The sequence below is a fragment of the Oculina patagonica genome, chromosome 12, assembly GCF_052425735.1.
Source record: "Oculina patagonica isolate OP01 chromosome 12, crgOcupat, whole genome shotgun sequence".
NCBI lineage: Eukaryota > Metazoa > Cnidaria > Anthozoa > Scleractinia > Oculinidae > Oculina > Oculina patagonica.
The window spans coordinates 16,640,455-16,661,498 of NC_135769.1; the positions used below are offsets into that span (position 1 = coordinate 16,640,455).

Sequence of the window (21,044 nt, forward strand, 5' to 3'; positions counted from 1 at the left end):
CTGGTACCATAGCGTCGTGACGTCATATTCTACTCCCTCTCTACCCTACACAGTAATTTATTGTTACGCCTTCCTGCATACGGCAACACGCACACACGTCGGTGTTGTGATGACACCGGTGTGCCTTGTAAAATCAGTTTTCGTTTGAACGAACTGTGAATAGCATTGTTTTTTTTAGTTGCATGTAGACATAGTTTGTAAGGCCTTTATTGGGATTCACGATGGTACAAGAATACCAGTCGCCCGTCAGGGTTTATAAGTACCCTTTCGAGATTGTTATGGCGGTAAGTGCAAATTTTTCGCTCATTCATTGCATTTCGATAAATGATTCTTTTCATATAGACGCGATCTCCTTGCACTATTCGGCAATTATCTCGTAAATTAACGGAGAATCTTTCAAAATTTCTATTGGTAACTCGTTGAATCATACGTTTTATGTGTTAACGTGTTCAGTTCCTTGAAGAAGAATTGTGTAATCCAGAAATGTGTCATATTTGACGGCGTCCTCGACGATTTGTTGTAAATTTATACCGTATATTTAATTCCCAAGTTAATTGCCTATCTGATAAAGTTTTAGCCTCAAAAAATCATTTTGCGGGTGTAGATATTCAATTTATCGCTTTTTCTTTACAGGCATACGAAAAGCGCTTCCCAACCTGTCATATGATTCCCGTGTTTCTTGGCAGCGAAATTTTGTCCGAGTACAAGAGCGAAGATGGCGCGGTACACAACGTTGAGAGGAGATGTAAACTAGATGTAGATGCACCATATTTATTAAAGAAAGTAAGTCATTATTCCTGTATGTTAAGTGGATAGAGTGAGCTTTTAGAATTCAAGGGAAAATATGCTTGAAGATAATAAAAACTCCATGAAAATTAGCTATAAAAGTTGATTATGAGTGATTCAAGAGCAGTTGATTAGCTTAGCTCGTTATCAAATCGGACACCTCCAATCTAAACTCATAGTACTGTACTTTGAATAAAATAATAAATTTCAAACCCTACAACACGTTTAAGATAACGGTAGTTGAAGTGAGATACTAATGTTTGGTTTTACGAGTTTTGCACCGCAAATATGTAGCTAATGCTTTGCTTTTTCGCAGATCATTGGCGTAGAATATGTCTATTTCAATCAAACGAACTGCTTGGACAGACGTGAAAGAACATTGACCATCACTGCCTACAACGAGAGCTTTTCATCTCGTGTTGGTGTCACGGAACATTGCTATTATTCGGTGAGTTTATTTAATTATTTTATCTACAAGCCGAAAGGAAATCGAGAAGTTTCTATCACCGACAAACTTGTGTTTCCTTGCGGTTCCGATTTTAAAGCACTCAACAAACAGTGTAGTACAGTATAGTGACTTTCCGCACGATACTTGAAATTGCGTTTGTCTGATTTGGGTCAGCGATGATGTATTTCGAGTTTCTGCTAATGACTGCAAAGGCAAACACTACAAGTAGGGGCTCAAAATAAACAAAGGCACGTATATTGATGCAGCATGCAAATTTAATATGGGACTGTCGCTTATTACGTTATCACTTGTTTGATGTCCCAAGAGAAATATTTACATAACAATACGAGAAACCGCAAAGTTCCCTTTCCAAGGTCTTGGGCATATATGGGCCTGTTTATTTTGGAATGGAAAACATTAAATTATTTATTCAATATAAGGATTATTATTTTTCTGCCTGAAATTAATTGCAGGTTGGGTCTTGTATAATTATTATCTGACAGGACTATAAAGCACATGATATTAAATAACCCTTAAAATTTTTGAGCGAAGTCAAGCACAGTGTTTTATAATATCTGCATGCTTCCAACATTTTATTTGAATGGGAATTTCTTTGTTGCAAACTTGAGCAGAGCCTGCTGAGGGCTTTTATATCGTTCCTTTAATTATGCTGTTTGGGATTGTTTTTGTTAAAGCTGCGGCGGCAACAGACATAATATTTTCTGTTTTGCATAATAAATCATGGAAAATGAAATAGCAAGGCTTTGTTTAGAAATATTATGTACAGTAGATTATTTATTATTCCAGACAGGCTCAATTTTGTAATAAATATAGCATCATATTTCCAGATGTTTTTAGAATGCTCTTGTACGTGTCTTTGGTCAAACTTGGGAGAAATAATGTTGCGATATGATGCTGGACTAAAATCTCATCTAAGGGGACTTCCTTGGGAGGGGGGGGGGGTATATGTCCCCAAGAAAAAGTTGAAACTACTTGATCCCACAAAATACTCTTAATGTTTCCCACAGTTCCTCTTGTATAAAATTTTAGTTATTTTCATGGATTTACCTTGCTAGTTGTAGCAGAGGTAGTCCTTGACAAAATATGTCTTAACACTTTCACCTCCTTGATGAATTTTGCATTACTAGTATTTAAATAATTTTAAAATACGTGCAATTTTTTAAACAATTTTTTAATAAGTAACAGTAAGCAGCAAATAGCAACAGATCTTATCAGCAAGTGCTTTATTTTCTCTGACCGGTTTTGTCTGATCACTCAGACTTCATCAGGGAGTTTGAACAAGGTGGCTTAAAAGAACTTATTTTTACCTAATTTACACTTTGTCTGTGGCAATTGGTAGACTGATTACAATAAGAAGGAATCATCCAATCTCACTAAATTTTCGGTGGCCTCTGTCCACCTTCATCAGAGTGAAATGATGTTTGTTCTATATTAGCACACGCTAAGCATGTTTGAATACGTCATCCAATTTTTAATTTCTTAGCAGTGGAGTGTAAGCATGCAGAAGGGGTTTTCTTTTGTTTACCGCATTGGAATCCACTGTAGAGTGCCACGACTCTAAGAACCAACCCTCCATGTTTATTTTTTTCCTTAGTGGCCATTCGGCCACTGTCTGCTCAAGTTTGGTCGCCAGTGAAAAATTTTAGTCGCTAAATTAAGCTCACGCTTTCAATCATATTCTCAATTTTAGTCGCCAGGCTGGCGAATTCAGTTTCAATTAAGTCGCCTACTCCAAAATATAAGTTGCCATGGCGACTAAGATGGCCTTAACTTGGAGGGTTGAGAACAGTCTCTTGGTGTAACTTGAGATTCCTTGTTCAAGGAAATTGATTTTGTAGAGTACAATCACATTCTAGCTAAGGTGTAAACAGCAAAAAAAAACCTACAGAACATTATGTGCAGGATATGAATAAAATCCTATGAACACTGAGAGTATGCAATGTTTAATTTTGGGGCTAAATCTATGAGCCCCAAAACCAAACATTGCACAAATATACTCTGATATAGAATGGTTTTTCTATGAGAAAGATACAGTACTATTTCATAATAGATCTGCTTTATATGTATCATTTTTCCACTTATCCTGGAACTGCCTTGCTTCCCTAGGTTCACCCTGACAATCCTGACTGGACTTGTTTTGAGCAGGATGCCACTTTGGACATTAAGTCATTCTTTGGTTTTGAGGCAGCTATAGAGAAACTAGCAATTAAGTTATATCTTCAGAACATCAAAAAGGTGAGCTTAGATCTTCCATGATCACTCAAATTTCTAGTTCCTTATTCCACCATTTCATTCTTATTCAATCTATAGTATAAAGGCCTGCCAATTGAATGCAACCTTAAATAATTGTGTAATGATAAGCGTGCTGGACTCCGCATCGGGCAGACCTGGTTCGAGCCCTGGCTGGGGTCATTGAAGGGCTGCAAATAACAGTTGGTCATCGGACATTGGCTGACCAAAATTTGCTCATGTCTGACAAAATTCCAAGTGTGGTTGGCCATGATGTCCGGACAATTTTTTGATCGTAAATCATTTTACGGCAACAATGAATGAAATTCAACCTTTTGTTTTTGGTGATGTCCGACCACAATTTTGTTTTGTCCCACCAAGATGGTGTCTTAGAAGGACATACATGTATGTCCTTTCAAGTGAAAAAAGTTATTTACAGTCCTGCATTGTGTTGTGTTTTTGGGCAAGACACTTTACTCTCACAGTGCCTCTCTCCACCCAGGTGTATAAATTGACCAGTACCAGTGAAATAATGCTGGGGTTAACCCTGCAATGGACTATAGCTAGCATCCCTTCCAGCGAGGGGGGGGGGGGGTGATGTAGAAATACTCCTAGGCAACAGAAACCGGGGTAAGCTCCAGCGATGTGGGCCACTTGGCTTGATGGAAACGGTTTTGTAAACACCAAGGAGAACTATTGTTAATCGTCTTAAGTTCAGAACTGATAATGAAGCCGCCAAAGGGGGAAAACATGTACCTTGACCTTGACCTTTTGTAGTTGAAAAAGACGTTGTCCAGTAATAGTTGCTTATCTTTATTTGACAGGGTAAAGAAGTGATCCAATACTATATTGACGAGTTAATAAGTGAAGGAGTAACATATCTGGCTCCATTTGAGCACTCACATGGACGGCCCCGTACAAAGAGTGCAGAAGCTGTGAGCAGTGCAGACCAAGTTGAGGATGATGATGATGCTCTTCCTATTGCTAGTTCTGCAATAGAAGCTGCTGATACACTACCACTTGCCTCTAGACCAGGTAAGGATTGCACGTGTACAGTGTAAATGCTATTACTATATGCAAGATCACATTTTGAAGTGAAGCACAATATGAGCTGCCAACTTTGTTAATCTTCTAAGAAAGCCTGTGTTTGCCACCTTAATACTAATAAAAATAAAGACAAGGCCTGCATGAGTGCTAGAACTACTTGCAGGAGTACCCTTGTCTTCATTCAAACCAATCTTGTGTCCAGACCCTTGCCATTAGAAGCAGATGTTCTTGGGATTGGGTTGGGATGACACAGTAATCTTGAGCATGCAAATTTTTGGCATTCAGTCAGGAAATTCTACATTTTTTGTCAAAGTCAGGGAAAAGTCAAGGAACCTTTATTATTTTTAAGGTTATTGACCATGCCTTTCACTTATTATTGCGGACCCAAGAGAGGCCCGCAACCCTAAACTTGACAGTGACCAGCGGATTGCGTATAACGCGTGCGCCCCATGTTTATAAAAGGCTAGCTACAAAGCGGAAGTTAAAAATTTTGTTCTTCCACCAAGAACGATCAGAATGCGAAAAATGTGTCAATCACAACAGTTTGTCGAAACACCAGAAGTTGAAAATCTGTTCTTCAAGAACGATTAGAATGCGAAACATAAGTCAATCTCTGTCAACAGTTTGTCACATAAGATCAAGGCTTCTGTCACATGGAAGATTGAAAACTATGTTTGGCCGACGTTGTTTAGGCGTTGGTTTTGAGAAGATTTACTGTGATTGTAAAAATTCCTTACAACACTGAAAGCACAGCGAGTTCACCGACAAAGGAAAATCACATCTTAATTACACCGCGTGCTCGATTAAATCATGCATTCCTTGCGTGACGTGTTACTTTTGTCCAGTGATTTATCGACACCGTCTGAAAAATTTTCAACCTGTTGGAAAAATTGCTGTGAAAATGAGGTGACCTAAATAAGTTATTTGTTCTAATCTTCCACCATGAACGGTTACCATGAACGGATCCCAAAATGTATCAGGAAGTTGAGATTTTTTTCCTCCTCAAAGAATGACTAGAATGCGAAAACAAAAATTTAGAACTCGAGGCCCGCACTTTATAACCTGTGGTTACCACTACTTTAGAGCTTAAATGTAGAAACAAGGATAAAAATGGACAAGTGGATGACCCTCCTTTCTCTATGTAATTTTGCATGATTATCACCTGTCATTGTAGACACACTGTCATTTCTTAAAATAAACTACTTATGGCTGCTATTAAATACTAAAATAAACAAATATGACTGAACATGAGTAGGACAGAACTCATGCAAGACATCAGAGAGGTGACAGGTTAAAAGCTTGTTCCTTTTCATTTGGTTATTGTTTTTGCTGCTGAAACAATATTAAATTTTAGTTGCTGCTAAACAAATGAAGTCACAAAAGTCAACTTCACAAGGTATTATTAATACAGGAATCATGGATCTAAAATAACAATTATAAATGATGATTAGAGAGTAGTTTAGCTGCGTCATTGAAGGCCAACAGCACAATGAACTTAATCACCATCTTAGTGATTATATTCATTGACTAAATGCTGTGTCAAGTGTTTGCAGTTGTGTTTCTTCTCTTAAATAAAATAGCATTTACTTTTGCAGTACAAGTTTTAAGATGTGTAGGAAGTTCAAAATATTACTGATCAGTTGAGGACTCAGACTTATCTTTCTAATTTACAAATAAATTAATAACTTGTACATCATTTCCTGTTGTACATTGTACAGCACTTGACTAATTTGTATGGATCTTTTAAGTTCACAACAGAAAAGTATTGCACTGACTTGCATCAATTTTTAAGCCTTTTTCTTGTCTTGAATGTGGAACAGTTTCATTGGCTTTTTTATTTATTTATTAATTTTTTGAACTTCACTTCCTGTTAAACAAATTGACAGCAGTCCATTGTTTAGCACAAACTAATTGCATGTCATGGCAGTGTTCTACAAAATCCAAATAAAACATCAAGTTGGTAGTAGCTTTTATATTTTAAAGTATCACAAGCCAGTTTACAATGTATATCTTATTTTTTAAAAAATCATTAAGTTAGTATAGCTCTATTTACTTGTACATTCTCCATAATAATAATAAAAACTTTATTTCCGTGTCTAAAAATGTTTAGTCAAGGGGAAAAGTCCCCTCTACTAATTGTGGACACCTGACTAAGAAAAAAACGTAAAAACAACTTAAACCTATCATTATACAACTATTACAATTAATAATTTAAAGTTAAAATAAGCTTTTACAAACCATTCTAGTGCCATCTCAAACCTGTCTTCATTCCTTTGAGAACAAGCCTGGTGATCCACCACAAAAATTGACCTTTCTAACTGGCCAAAAGGATCACTATCATTCCATATCTTTATCTGTGCTGCGATGGCATTGTATGTTATCTTAATGTGAAAAACCCTTCTGGTTAGTTTCAGATTACAAGCTTGATGATGACTACATTCAGAGATTCCTTGGTAAACTGAGCCCTAAAGAAGAAAATCAACTTATTCAGGTTAGTGGAAATATTAACCAAGTTTGATTCAGAAACACAACTCCAGAATAAACCCCATTTGAGAGATCCTTATGTACAGCTAATGCCACTTAGTACCATTTGCTTTTCAACATTTTTCTTTGTTTAAAAAATGTTTTAAGTTTCTACATTTCTTAGCCAGTCAACTTTATATTTTAACTTTTACCTTTTTTAAGATTGTAAGGTGCAATTGAAAATTCCTTGCAATTGAAAATTTTATATTAATAACTGCACAATATAACTAATAAATAAGTATTAAAATTATTATTTTTATTATTATTATTAAATGTCAAACAGTTGGCATGTTGGTGGCATATTCCTCTGTGAATGCTGCATTCATTACTTTTGTGTGTGACAAAATTAATCATTTTGTTTTGTTCATTATTCATATACAGCTACGCAAGAAACTAAGTTCTACGCATCAAGGAAAGGTAACACTTTAATTTTAGAATAGCTTTACAAGTGCATGAGATTTAGTTTTAATAATAATTACTTTCTAATAAGTACCGGAAAAGCAATATCAACAATACTAAATAATAGCTTTTTTCCTAGATGCCAAATGATGCTCATCTCTTAAGATTTCTCCGAGCACGAGACTTTAATTTAGACAAGGTAATGTAATGAGAGTATTACAGAACTGTGAATATTTTTTTTTATCAGTTGGCTTCGATGCCTCCAAAATTCTGCAAAAATTGTATCAATTAGGTCTACGGTGGGAAGACTTTGATGGATCATGAACAACAAACTTGACAAATTATTTTAAGCTAAATTTTTCAAGCTGTGCTCCTGGTATGTTTCAGGTGTATGAAATGCTGTGTGAGTCCCTAGCATGGCGACGGCACCACAATATAGATAATATAAGAGAAATCTGGCACCCTCCTGAACCTCTTTTGAACTACTACTGTGGGGGATGGTATAACACAGATAGAGGTAAGCAGTAACATGATCCTGGCCGTTAATTTCTCACCCATATAAGCAATTGTAATTGAACGATTGGTTAAAAAACGTCAAGCGACACAATATGCCCCAACTAAAATTGGGGGATCGTGGGAGGCGTGGTGGCCTAATGGTTAGCGTGCTCGACTCCGAGTCGAACGGCTTAGTTCGAACCCTGGCTGGGGTGCTGCCTTGTGTTCTTGGGCAAGACAATTTACTCTCACAGTGCCTCACTCCACCTGGGTGTATAAATAGGTACCAGCAAATTTACTGTTGGGGGGTAACCCCGCGATGGACTAGCATCCCATCCGCGGGGGAGTAGCAATCCTCCTAGTCGCTTTTAATGCTACAGAAACCGGGATAACCTCTGGCTGTATGGGCCACTTGGCTCAGACACAGACTTTTAAAATTAGGGAATATCCAAGTGATATTCCGCAGTTTACGAACCAGTTAATGTAAAATACTTTCAATTGATTCATCAGTTGCATTACCAGTTGTAGTAATGAACTCTCTGTATATTGAGCAAACAGATGTTTTTTATCAGAAGTACTGTTTTCAATGTTTTCAATTTTCGATATTGATTCCTCTCATTGCTGCTGTATTACAGAGGGCCGACCATTGTATATACTCAGGCTAGGATCCATGGATGTCAAAGGACTGTTGAAAGCTGTGGGTGAAGATGGCTTTCTGAAACATGTAAGTTGGGTTTTAAGGTACAAGTACAGGGTGGCATTTACTACCTTGATAATTTTGTCATCAGGGAAGGGAGGTGTGGTGCCCTGACTTCCAGAGAGTGATGGTTTTAATGCAGATAAATATTTAAATCAATCAAACACTGTATTCAAAATAATTTGTAGTTACTGTAATTGTACAGTGTAAGAAGATCTTATATTACTGAAAATACTGGAACCAGTATTGTGATCGGTAGAAGACATTTAAAGGTTTTTTTAAGCCGATCTGTTTTTTTTTGTCTAAATTTTTGGTGAAATCTGTTCACCTTCATCAGAGTAAGTGAAAGTTTGAGCACCAAGCGCAAGCACGAACAAACTTTACACTTACTCTTATGACGGTGAACAGATGTCACTGAAAATTTAGACAAAAAAAAAAACATTGGCTTAAAAAACCTTCTTTAAAAGATCTTATATGTTGGTAAATCCTTCTCTGCAAGGTTGTGTCAATCAATGAAGAAGGACTTAAAATGACAGAAGAACTGACAAAAAAGACAGGACATCCAATCAGGTAATGTATGACACTACAATGAAGTTATGTGACTTGTTTATCTAGATGCAGCTGTGCAAGGCAGTGTGGTATGGTTAGCATGTTAGACTCTGGATCCAGTGGCCCAGGTCTGAGCCCAGGCTGGCGTCATTGTGTTCTCAGCTCAGTTTCTGCACCTTGCTTATCGGAAAGGACTTTCACCATTATTTACCACTGATACGTAATTTATGTTGACATTATTAATACTGATTTGTGTGTTACAGCTCATGGACTTGTCTTTGTGATCTGGAAGGCTTGAGCATGAGACATCTGTGGAGACCTGGTGAGTAGTTTTGAAATGAATTTCCAAGTTTTGTTTATTTTACGGCAAAGCAGTTAATGCAAGCCCAAAATGAAAATTTACCTACAGTGGAAAGAAACTGGAACAATTTTGAAGCCCATGTAACCTTTCAAAAAAACTTTTTTTAGGCATCAAAGCCTTGTTAAAGGTGATTGAAGTTGTTGAATGTAACTACCCTGAGACAATGGGTCGGTTGCTGATTGTGCGTGCACCCAGGATATTTGGTGTTCTTTGGACGCTGGTCAGTCCTTTCATTGACGAAAACACAAGGAACAAGTTTCTCATATATGGTGGCAATGACTATCAGGTACTGTTAATAAATTATTTTGTTTCATAACACAAGTCACACCACCCAATGGAACGTCATTGAAAATTTCGAGGGGAGGGGTGGGGGAGTCTCAAATGTCAAAATTTTGAAAGGAAAGGATGAAGCTTAACTGGAATTTCTGGAGGGCTAGGTTCAGGGGTTTGGGAGTATGAATACTTTCTGGAGCAACACACCTTAATTTTATTACCAGTGTTTAGTATTGCAGTTTAGTATTATGTGTTTAGTATTATTATTATTATAGTGTTCAGCGGAACATTGGCACTAGGCTCGACAGTATGGATTAAGCACAGTGAGGACCATAATAATTTTAAAAGAAAGACAGAAGGCTAAAATACTTAGTAATAAATTGTTATGAGCAACCTAAGTTGAGAGATTTATGTGACATAGTGATTGAGTAAGATCTGTAGAAACTTTTCATGGTCCTTTACTTGGAGTATATTGAACCTGCATTACAATGTTTGGATTGGTAGATCTTAGTATTGGCCCTATGCACAGTCTTAGTCTTGCCCATGTTATAATGTGTTTTATTTTCTTCTTTGTATTGAAGGATCCTGGTGGTCTGACTGATTACATTGCGGCAGAGTATATTCCAGACTTCCTTGGTGGACCCTATGAGGTAAGAAGGACAGCTAGTCCTAAAAAAATCCTCTTGTGAAGAATTGAATAACGTACTGAATATGAATTTGAAAAAGTTAAATCCATTATCTTGTTTAGTGTCAAATCAAGGAAGGAGGACTTGTCCCAAAAACTCTTTACCGATCACTGGAGTTTAATGAAGGCGAGGAATCTTGGAGCAGTGAAATCTACCAAACAACTCATGTTAGCAAAGGATCGCCCCATGAGGTGAGATGTAGAACAACTACACATTACATCTGACATGGATTATGCACTTCATAGCACAATTATTGAATAATGCCAGGATTGAAATTATATTTTATTATATGGGGGAGGGGGGGGGGGGGTGGCAGGGGGTCTGAACCTCCCACTTCCCATACCTCTTACTCCCACTTTCTGTAACTTTTTCTCCTGCTTTCCACCTTTTTCTGTAGTGATCCCTCCTCTTTGTCCCATTTCTTTTCCAAAATATAACAACATGTTGCAAAAAATTTCAATTGCACCGGCTTCCACCACCTTGGAAATCCCATTTCCTGCTTTCTCGTCTCCTATCTCCTGCCCTTTTCTCCCGCCCTCCTGTCTCCCTCCACTACACAAGGAGAGACTGGATATAGAATTTTAAATGAAGTGTTCTAATGTGCAAACTATACCCTACACTCTCTTATTCCCTAAGTTAGCAAACTTGAGTCAATAATTAGCAGGCCAGCATTTGCTGAAAGGCTAAGAACAATTTATAATTATTATTGTCTATTTATGTGGCTTTAATGTAATTTGATTATCTGTTTTGATGTAAAAGTAAGATAAATAGTGTGTTGGACTTAAGTCAGGGCTGGAGACTAACTTTTTACCTCACTTCATGGTTTATTGGCTAGTGACATGTCAGATTTTACTAGCCAAAAGCAATTTTTCACTAGTCAGATATATTAAATTCTATAAAGAACTTTTTTGTCAAGTTTTTCACAAGCCAAAGTGGCTAGTAGGAGTGTTAAACCTGGTAGCCAAAACCTAAATTTCAGTAGTCTTTGGCTAGTTGGCTTCTGTTAGTCTTGAGCCCCGTGAATTCTAGATGTTTGTGGTTTAAGCATAGCATTCACTCTAACAGTTCCTCTCAGTTTTATCCAGCTGTATTTATTGGGCAGATTATTTGGAAAACCTAACATTAATTATTTTTAGAATTAGGCAGGATGGCTAAGGGTTCTGTCTTGGGGAGTAGCAATACTCCATAGGATATTTATGCCACAGAAAGTTTAAACTGTAGGGTCATTTCACATGTGCAAGACTTCTTTTGATACATCGAAGCATGCACTCATGCAACCTTAATGCCATTTGACAGGTGTTGGTGACAATCAAAGAATCTCAGTCTGTGATCACGTGGGATTTCGACGTCATGAAAGGAGATGTTCAGTTCACAGTTTTCAGACACAAGCGTCCTCGTGAGGCAGCCAGCAGCACTAGTTTGTCAAGCTTTGGTAGTGATGTTTCTCTTAACCAGTCTGGAGTCATAGCAGGTGTAGATGCTGTGGTGGTGGAAAAGCCAAGGCATTGCTTTGATGGTGAATCAATACAGGTATATTTAGATGTGTAAAGTCTAGCATTAAAAAAAGACAAGACTAGCTAGAGCATACCAGTTAACAATATTTGCACTGAAAGTAAGAAAGCAGCATTGTTACGAGCCAGTGATCTGCTAAGTTAAACTAAAATTCAAATCTGTAAAGTCTTGTGATGTTTGTGACATTCTCATGGTAATAAACACGACCACATCAGCTATGCTGTAAATTTATCGTGTCTAAATAAAAGATATTATTATTATTATTATTAATAACAAAATCCTGATTTTAGAGGCTTTTGTTTTGGCTTATTGGAACAAAACTACCGGTATTTACTTTTCAGATTGTTACACTATCATAACACCCTGTCTGTCTCTGTTTCTGTGTTCCTCTTTATTTCGCTATTAAGATCACCAAAATATTGTTCGTACTTTTTAGTGGTTACCAAGGTAACCACATAATGTTACTACCTGTGTAAGTAAGTAAGACTTTCCGAAGCACGAAGTAAGAACCAGAGCGTACCGAAAGGGTACGAGGATTTCTCAAGTTCTCCTGGTAGCTTTTTACGATTACAATGCTATTCTTTAGTCTTTAGAAGGATACAGTGATGAATTGTTAGGATTTAGTTATATATGACGATTCCGATAAAAAAGCCACTTTCACAATCATTATGGCGCGTTCGAACTGTCCACGATCGACAACCGACTGCTTTGATGAACCGCTGGTTGAACGTAGTTGGAATATGATGCTTGGCACGTGCATATGGCCGAACGTAGTTGGAATATGATCCTTCGCACGTGGATATTGCTTCCAAGTGAGACTTTCCGAAGCACGAAGGAAGAACGAAAGCGTACCTGAAACGGCACGAGTATTTAACTATTAAACTTCTGGCCATGCATAAAACTCTTTCCCGTACTGCCCTTTAAATATCGTTTCTTCAGGAGCGATGGCTAAAAAAAATACCAACAAGCAGCTATTTCAAAAACAAATAGTGTTTCGTTTCCAGATTGCGGTAGGGTGAGAATAGCGTAATCTTGAGCTTTACATCAAGGAGATAAATGTTGTTCGACATGGCATTTGCACAGCTTGCTATACGAAACTGTCCATACGAAATTTGATGTTTTAACATGACTGTCTTCTTTTTCGTTCTGAACTTTTCGTGCCGACTCGAATGTTTTCGCGATTCACGTGACACTGATCACGCAACTCCGGATACGTCCACGCGAGAACCCACGCAATTTTGCGTGTATTCGGGCGACTTGTGACGTCGAAGATGCCGTGAATTTTCCTATACACATTTATACATTAATCTGTTACATGAATTGAAAAAACTTTGTAACTCTCCTGCATATATGCCATTCTCTTCAATCAACTTGCCCGTTTTCGGGGCACGCTAGCCCTTCCGTGCGAGCAAACACGGTGGATATGCCATATCATCACGCTTTTGTTTGCGTTGCAAACACTCTGATTGGTGGAAGTTTTCTTCCGTTTCAGAATATAGCTAGAATGTTTACTTTACAATTAAACGCTAAAAGAGCTTACTCTATTTTTTTTCAATACATTGCTTTAATCAAACCTAAAACCATTGCAGTCGTCGGATATTTGTATTTGTAAGGAATCTCAATATTTTTTGGTCTTGCTGATGATTATCTTTCCGATATTTGAAGAGCATGCTTTTACGAAATTAATGGCCTTCGGTCAAACTTATTTACTTTGTGGTTGCGAGCGTTCTCCTGATTGGATAGTAGCCTCCACTGTGTAAATAGTTCACCTCGAAATTTATTCTTCGTCCGATTGCTACAAATTTTGGTAGAATGCGTGACAAGGTTATTACCCAATCCCCCTGCAAATTTGAATGTGACCTACACGACAAGAAGGAAGTAAGATCTTGATCGTCAACTGCGAAATACAACCGATAAATCGATCAAAATCGAGGTAAGAGTTGTGTACTACGTACAGTACGAACGCACATGGTCTGAAATGCAGTGAAATGTTATGTACTATTTCAAAAACGAGTGCGAGTGTTTCATCACGATTTCTAAACACGAGAAAACAGATGAAAGCACGAGGCCGCTTCGGCCGAGTGCTTTCATCTGTTTTCGAGTGTTTGGAAATCGTGATAAAACACGATGCACGAGTTTTTGAAATGACTTCTCTAAAGAAACAATACAAAATTATGCAGTGTCGTATTTTTTCCCATTTTTCTTTAAAATGCCTTGTATGTGTGATTTGTTGTATTCAGTCGGCATTCATTGTATTTGTGAGCTTTTGTTTTTAATTATCCAATAGTTTCGCGTTGCACCAAATTTGTATTCTAAAAGCGTTGTGAACTTGAAGGGATTTACATATTGTTTTTGCCATGGCCGAAGGAAGGTTTCGCTCCCCGAAAACAATCGAGGAAGAAGAACTTTGCGTAGAGAGAGCAGTACCGAAGTCTACCAGATATAAAAATAAGTGGGCAATAGGGATTTTTGAGGATTGGCAACGAGTGCGAAGTGTCAATGTTCCAATACTCGAGGTTGGTGGAGTTTTTAAAGAGTATGAATTGCACAAAGTTCAGCCGCTTACGTTAAGCCGCTAAGCCGTTAAGCCGTTAAGTTCAGCCGCTTAAGTTTCTCAGAATGTGGATATATGGATACTATGCCAGTCTGTTTTGGCGACTTTAAGAAATGTACTGTAAACTTTAATTTCAAATGACTTAGGCTTGTCAGTTTGTAATTTGAATTTTTTTTCCTGGTCATTGTTTATTAAAAATTAATGATTCATGTAAAGCTGTGTTTGAGTAATATATGAATATGCAGATTAAGAACAATTTTTTCACTAGTGATGAAAACGTGATGAAACACTAGTGATGAAAACGTTATGAAACACTAGTGATTTTCAACTGGTGTTTCATTGAGTTTCCAACTCATCCACCTGACCCGAATGGGGCGCTCTGGTTGACTTATAACATCATGAATTATTAATGAGTTTGAGAATTATATTGCTTGCAATATCTGAATTTATCTCTGAGTATAAGGAGATCGTTATATTTTGCAGAAAAGGGTTTCCCCCTTATTAGGACCAGAGGTAAACCAAAAACACATTAAGACCCGCCAGCATCAATATCTATTATTTGTTTTGCAAGAAAGCCTACGACAACTACGTTCACCAAAAATCTCTCAGAAAATCTTTAACATATTTTTGGCGATCTGATTTCTTGTAAAATAATTGATGAAGGCGGGAGTGGGGGACTACTTTCATCATTACTACACTATGAACATTCCAGAACCATTTTAGCTATTCACTATTTCCTCAGTTCGACTGTAAACACAAGTCTGTTAAAATATCGGTAACCACATGACCTCTTAGAGGGCTGTTGTTATAATATGAAGACAAAGGATATGGGACATTCAAATAGAGTTTTTGGTCAATTCCTTTCTCTTTTATACTTATTTTACTGTATCTATCTATTATTCCCTTGCAAATACTGGCAAGGTACACATTTCCAGTGATAAATTGAAGGGCTCGGTGCAAAAAGGGCAGCCGTGATTTTGGCTTGAAATCAACATTGTCAAAACAACTCCAAAATTCGCGTGTGGGTTTATTGACATAAGTGAAACATTGTAATGACTTTATTTTCCGCAGTTTTTGCTCTGTTTCCGAGAAATTACTCATGCAAAAACTAGGTTTTTCCAGTCGGCATCTTTAGTACTTTCTTTGTTCAAAGGGAACAAAGAGACTTATGTTATTCCTGTAAAACGGAGCAAAAACCAGGGACAATGTGGCCGATGTCCGTTTTCGGCCAAAATCACTGCCGCCCTTTTTGCACCGACCCTTCAATTATTTTTTAAACAAAGGAATTGGTCTGTTTTCGTTTTACAGACAAAACTTGATGGCAACATCCAAAACTTGAGAATTTAATTTTTCTTGCATAGAAAAATGCTGCCATTTTTTTTTATGTGTGCACGCTATTTACATGTAAAATTCTGCGCAGTAAGGATGCATGGGCAATACAGGGCAATGATCTAAATTCCATATTACAATATAACTTGACTGAGATTATTTCTGTCTGGCAGGGAACTCATGTTTGTTCTATTCCTGGTGTGTACGTTCTACAGTGGAAATACAAATCAGGTGCACCAACAGGCCAAGCTCATGGGCGACACACCAGAGCTAAGGTCATGTATTATCACGAAGTGCTTCCCTCTAGAGATTTTAGGTAATGTAATCTGCGTAAATGTAATCGTAATTATTAAAACAATTATTGTTTAAATAAACCATCAGCTGTTGCATGTACCTTATTCATAAATGCCCGCACTTTATGTTTCTAAAAACTGATAATTATTATATTACAGTCTGAAACTTGTCATAAAAGGTCCTCTGTAGTTAAGAGACAACAGCAACTATCTCTTATCCACTCTAGCCTTTAGAAAACGTATCAATACAAAAAGTAATCTTAAAAAAGTGAAAGTACTGGCTGCCTGGAATAACCATAGGGGCTAGCAGCTTGGCAGCCAGTTGACATTAGCATTAAATAAAAAAAACATGTTCGCAAGAGGAACAAATTCACACACAAAAAAAGAGAAAACACAATTGTTACAATCTGATCAGTAGTTTACACATGTACTATATTTTGGGGTTATTTGCTCTTTCAGGGGATCATTATCAAGTCTGGAGTCTTGCCACAGTGGCTTCTCTCAGCTTAGTATATCAACCTCTGCAAGCCATTCTTCTGGTGCCAGCAGTTCTTCTCACCCATCCAGATAGCAACGACAGTTAAGAGGGGCTCATTCACCAAGCACATCAAAATCACATGTCACATAAAAAAGCACCAAGGAGCAATAACAAGACCTGGAACAAGGACATGTTGTTTTTCCCCAGGTGAACGCAACTACTGTTTCTTACAGTGTTGTTAAGATGCTTGTCCAAGGATTTGCACACAATCTTCCGTCTCCACTTCAGTGTTGTGGTAAAAAGTGTGCCTAAGCATTCAAGCAACACTGATTGTGGCAGTTTTCAGTGATAGGCGAACTCTGAAATTTAATCCTCAACCAACAGTTTACGCTTTTTGCTGCCATCAATCATCTTATTGGACCTCTCGGGAAACAGAAGTTCACTTCCACCAGGTCATAAGGTCATGTCCGTCAGTTGTGATTAGAAGATTTCAATCCATCTTGTTTGTTTCTGTTTTTCATGGTTCATTGGCTGTCACCATAATTATGATAAACAGCAGCAAAAAACCCAATTGCTAGTTGGATAATGTTGTTGGCCGACATCATAGCCAAAACCTGTCGGCAGGTTGTCGGCCGACAGACGACCGACAGACGGCCGACAAACGGCCGACAGACGTACGACAAACGGCCGACTGTCGGCCAACAGACTACCGACAAACGACCAACAGTCGACCGACAGTCGGTTAGCGAGAACTGTTCTTCACAATTACCGGATAATTTCAGTGTTCGCATATCACTGAAAACTGCAATAAAGAGGTGGATAATCACTGTCTATACTCGATAGGAGTTCTTTAAATTGACACACAAATCTGATTGTGTCTGTAATGGATTGTAGTTTGTGATTCACAAATAAGCAGAATACTTTGAAAATGAAATGCAATTGCAGAATTTAATGTAAAGTTAGTTAGGGTTGAAATCATTTTTTCTTGGCATACATGTACATTGTATATATAGTATGTAAGTCAACTTAATAATGAACAAGAAATTTGTAAAATTGCACAAGGTGTTACCCGAGTGCAGAAACAATGAATAATTTGTAAACAGACAGTTTGATAGAGTTAAACTCAAAAATTTGTAAAATCAAACCCCACTTATTTCTTTTTACGTTGGGAGTAGGAGTTTAAGACTGCAAGTGATCATTAAGTTTTGTCAAGTCTGTCATTTACACATGATTTGCCTTGTTTTGACTTAATTCTAACAGAGCACTGAATTCCAGACAAATTTGCTAACAATTTATTATTCTGCACTTCAAGAGAAATTCAAGAAGCACATGTAGATTATTATAAGTTCTTTTCCAAAAAGGTCAAAAGCTACTCAAGGTTTTTTTTATTCCAGTTGCAAAAATTTTCCATATTAAACTTACATGTACTTTTTGTCTGCTGGCAGACAAAAATATTATTTGTTGTTTTTGAAAATGTTTGACATGTTGGTAAATAACAAGCCTGGTTTTCTGAACTTTAAACATATGTACATTTAAGATTTTTCAAGACATTTTGCAATCATGCTTTCAATTCTCCCAATTGTTTAAATTCCCATGTCTTCTTCGTTCTGTACTTTTTTGCTTTTCTTGTGTATTAATATTTTGGGAATTGAAATTAATTTTAGAAGATAAATAATTCACATGCACTAAAGAGGTGAGCCCCTCAAGTTACGATTCACCATGTAGAACTGACAATTCTACAAGGGTAATAGTTAGTGAATGAATTCTTTATGAGAATTGACAATATCAACTGTATGAACCAGATGAAGTGTAAGTCCACTGTCCACTGAGTGGTCAAGGTGCTGGACTTGATATCCAGAATTCTGGATTTAAACACTGCACTCATATTTCTAGCTGGAGTTTTGCCTGTTTTTCCCAGGTTTGACTCCATAAATTATCATGTAATGTAAATAGCCAACTGGTTAGCATTTAACCAGTTGGTATTCTTAGCGCATTCATGTTTAGTTTGAGTTATATTATTTTTTGTTTCATATTTCACATGGCCACATTAGCTTACAGCAGCACAACTAGGTGTAATTTAAGGTCTCAAATTGGATTTTCACCATATAAAATTCAAAAATGTGTTTGTTATCAAGTATTGCCCTTGGTGAGCATTTTTGGCAAGCAAAAGTAGCAATAACCCAAGTTAAAAAGGTTTTTTGTAACAGATGGTTTCAAAGTGATGTCATCAAATTTTAAAACCTTTGGAGCTTTTGTCTTCAGATTTTCTAGGTTTTACCTCAAGTAATAATAATAAGTCCAAATTTTAGATCTCTGGCATTCCCAGCAACCAAGTTATTGGCCAGGGAAAAATGTTTCAAGAAAATTTTTAGAACTTGATATGCAGCAACCATTTTGATGTAACACTATTACAGTGACCAAATGTTATACTATATAGATTAAAAAAATGTTGGTATGTTTCATTTAAGAAGTCAAATTGACATTTAACATTTATTTTAAGAAAGATGTCAAATGGAACCATGCAAATCTTAAAATGCTGTCGTCCTGAACAATGTGTGAAAGACTGCTTTGTAGAGTATGGACTGTACAGTATTTGAAATTTTTTAATTTGATGACATCACTATGGAAGCTAACTGTACAATACAGTGGATATCTGGTTTCTCGAACCTCCGAGGGAAATGAAAATTTGTTTGAGAGAATTAGGGAGAATGAAACAACAAGGGTAAAATTGCAATGTTTAACTGAGGGAAGGGTATTGTCTTTTGGTTCAAGTTGTCAGTAGGTTTGAAAATCTAGGGTTTGAGAAATTTATCAGGATTCTTCTGTATGTTTTGTCTTGTGCAACTTAGTAGGTTGTATAAACATAGCAAATTTTTTACGGTGTGCCATAAACTAAGTTTGCACAACTGTGTCCTACAGCTTGTAAGTATTAACCAGATAATTCCTGGAGTTTCAATTTATGGCTATGTTAGGTTTTTTATAATAAATTGTACAAAATAATTACATAATGAACTCATTTGCAAGACTTTGTTGCAGCAATACCTTCATTTTATTTATTTAATTGATAATTAGTAACTTTTTAAAATTGTTCTCAACAATGTAATCTGTTAAGAGTTAGAAGGTAGCAATAATTTATTGCGCTCAATGCGAACCTGAAATTTAATCCTCAACCAACGGTACGCTCGCTGCCGCACCCGGACCCTCGGGAAACAGACGCCACCACCCAGTCCCCTCTTATTGTAGATTCATCCATTTTTTTTTTCTTTTTCAGGTTCGCTGCCGCGAGACGGCAGCAACGCAATCATTATTGATGATCAGAGTCGCATTCACTGAAAACCGCAATAAAATATTTATTAAGGGGAATTTTTGGCAAGTATAAGTGTTTAGATATATGGGCTTTTCCATTAGTAAGTTTATTATATTTCACTTAGTACAGGTAGAGTACAGCACAGCTCGGCTGTGGTGTAATAAATAAATAAAAATTAAATAAATGAAACGTTTTTGACAAGAATAATGCTAGTAATGACTTTTCCCTGCTGGTCTGTAATCAGGGTTTGTAAAAATCACTTACAGTTGAACCACTTTATCTCAAACTTAGTTATCTTGAGCTCTACTATAGAGGACTCAAATCTATTTCCCTTGAATTTGCTCTTCAGTCACCACTGGCTATCCTGAACTCCCCACCCTTGAACTTTTTTTCCTTGAGAGTTAAAGACAAAGAAGTTCAACTGTAGTTACATTTTCTATTCTTGCTAAATTTTAAATTCTGTAGTCTTTAATTCTTGCAATAAATTTGAAATAAACAAAATGTATTTACTATACGTTTTTGCATTTAATTTTGCGTTTTAGTCATTGCATTTAAATATTTTTGAGAACTTATTATTATGACAATGTATTGTTAAAGCTTGGTCAAGTATGTTTACAAATTGACAGTGCACAGTTTGAGAGAAAATTGATTTAGAACATGGCTTTTAAATTTCAGGAATGCCTTTGTGTTATTTGCCAACATACAGATCTCTCTGCCATGCTTCAAAACAAAGTGCCTTATGATAACTCTGTGCCCAAACCACAATGGCATTTCTCAAAATTGTGCTTTTGAGAGCAGAAATCTGGGGCAAGTTCAACCCTCCAAGTTTATTTTTTTCCTTAGTGGCCATTTGGCCACTGACTGTTCAAGATTGGTCGCCTGTGAAAAATTTAAGTCGCTAAATTAAGCTCACACTTTGAATCCTTCTTATCAATTTTAGTCACAAGGGTGGCGACTTTGGTTTCCAATTCAGTTGCCAGCTCCAAAATTTTAGTCGCCATGGCGACTAAAATGGTCTTAACTTGGAGTATTGGGCAAGTTTCATCTTGCAGTGGCT

The 21,044-nt window shown here is 37.0% G+C and overlaps 1 protein-coding gene across 1 annotated transcript; it reads left to right on the forward strand.

Annotated features, from left to right (window-relative positions):
• The first annotated feature begins 71 nt into the window (after window positions 1–71).
• Window positions 72–19,131, forward strand: LOC144632163 (SEC14-like protein 1). The gene is made up of 18 exons (XM_078490761.1): window positions 72–284; window positions 634–783; window positions 1,103–1,234; window positions 3,362–3,490; window positions 4,309–4,519; window positions 6,940–7,022; window positions 7,436–7,471; window positions 7,593–7,652; window positions 7,841–7,970; window positions 8,584–8,672; window positions 9,145–9,215; window positions 9,458–9,516; window positions 9,663–9,841; window positions 10,410–10,478; window positions 10,577–10,705; window positions 11,811–12,044; window positions 16,083–16,225; window positions 16,662–19,131. The coding sequence occupies exons 1-18, from the start codon at window positions 222–224 to the stop codon at window positions 16,771–16,773; spliced, it is 2,079 nt and encodes a 692-aa protein (XP_078346887.1). The 5' UTR covers window positions 72–221; the 3' UTR covers window positions 16,774–19,131.
• The last annotated feature ends 1,913 nt before the right edge of the window (window positions 19,132–21,044 follow it).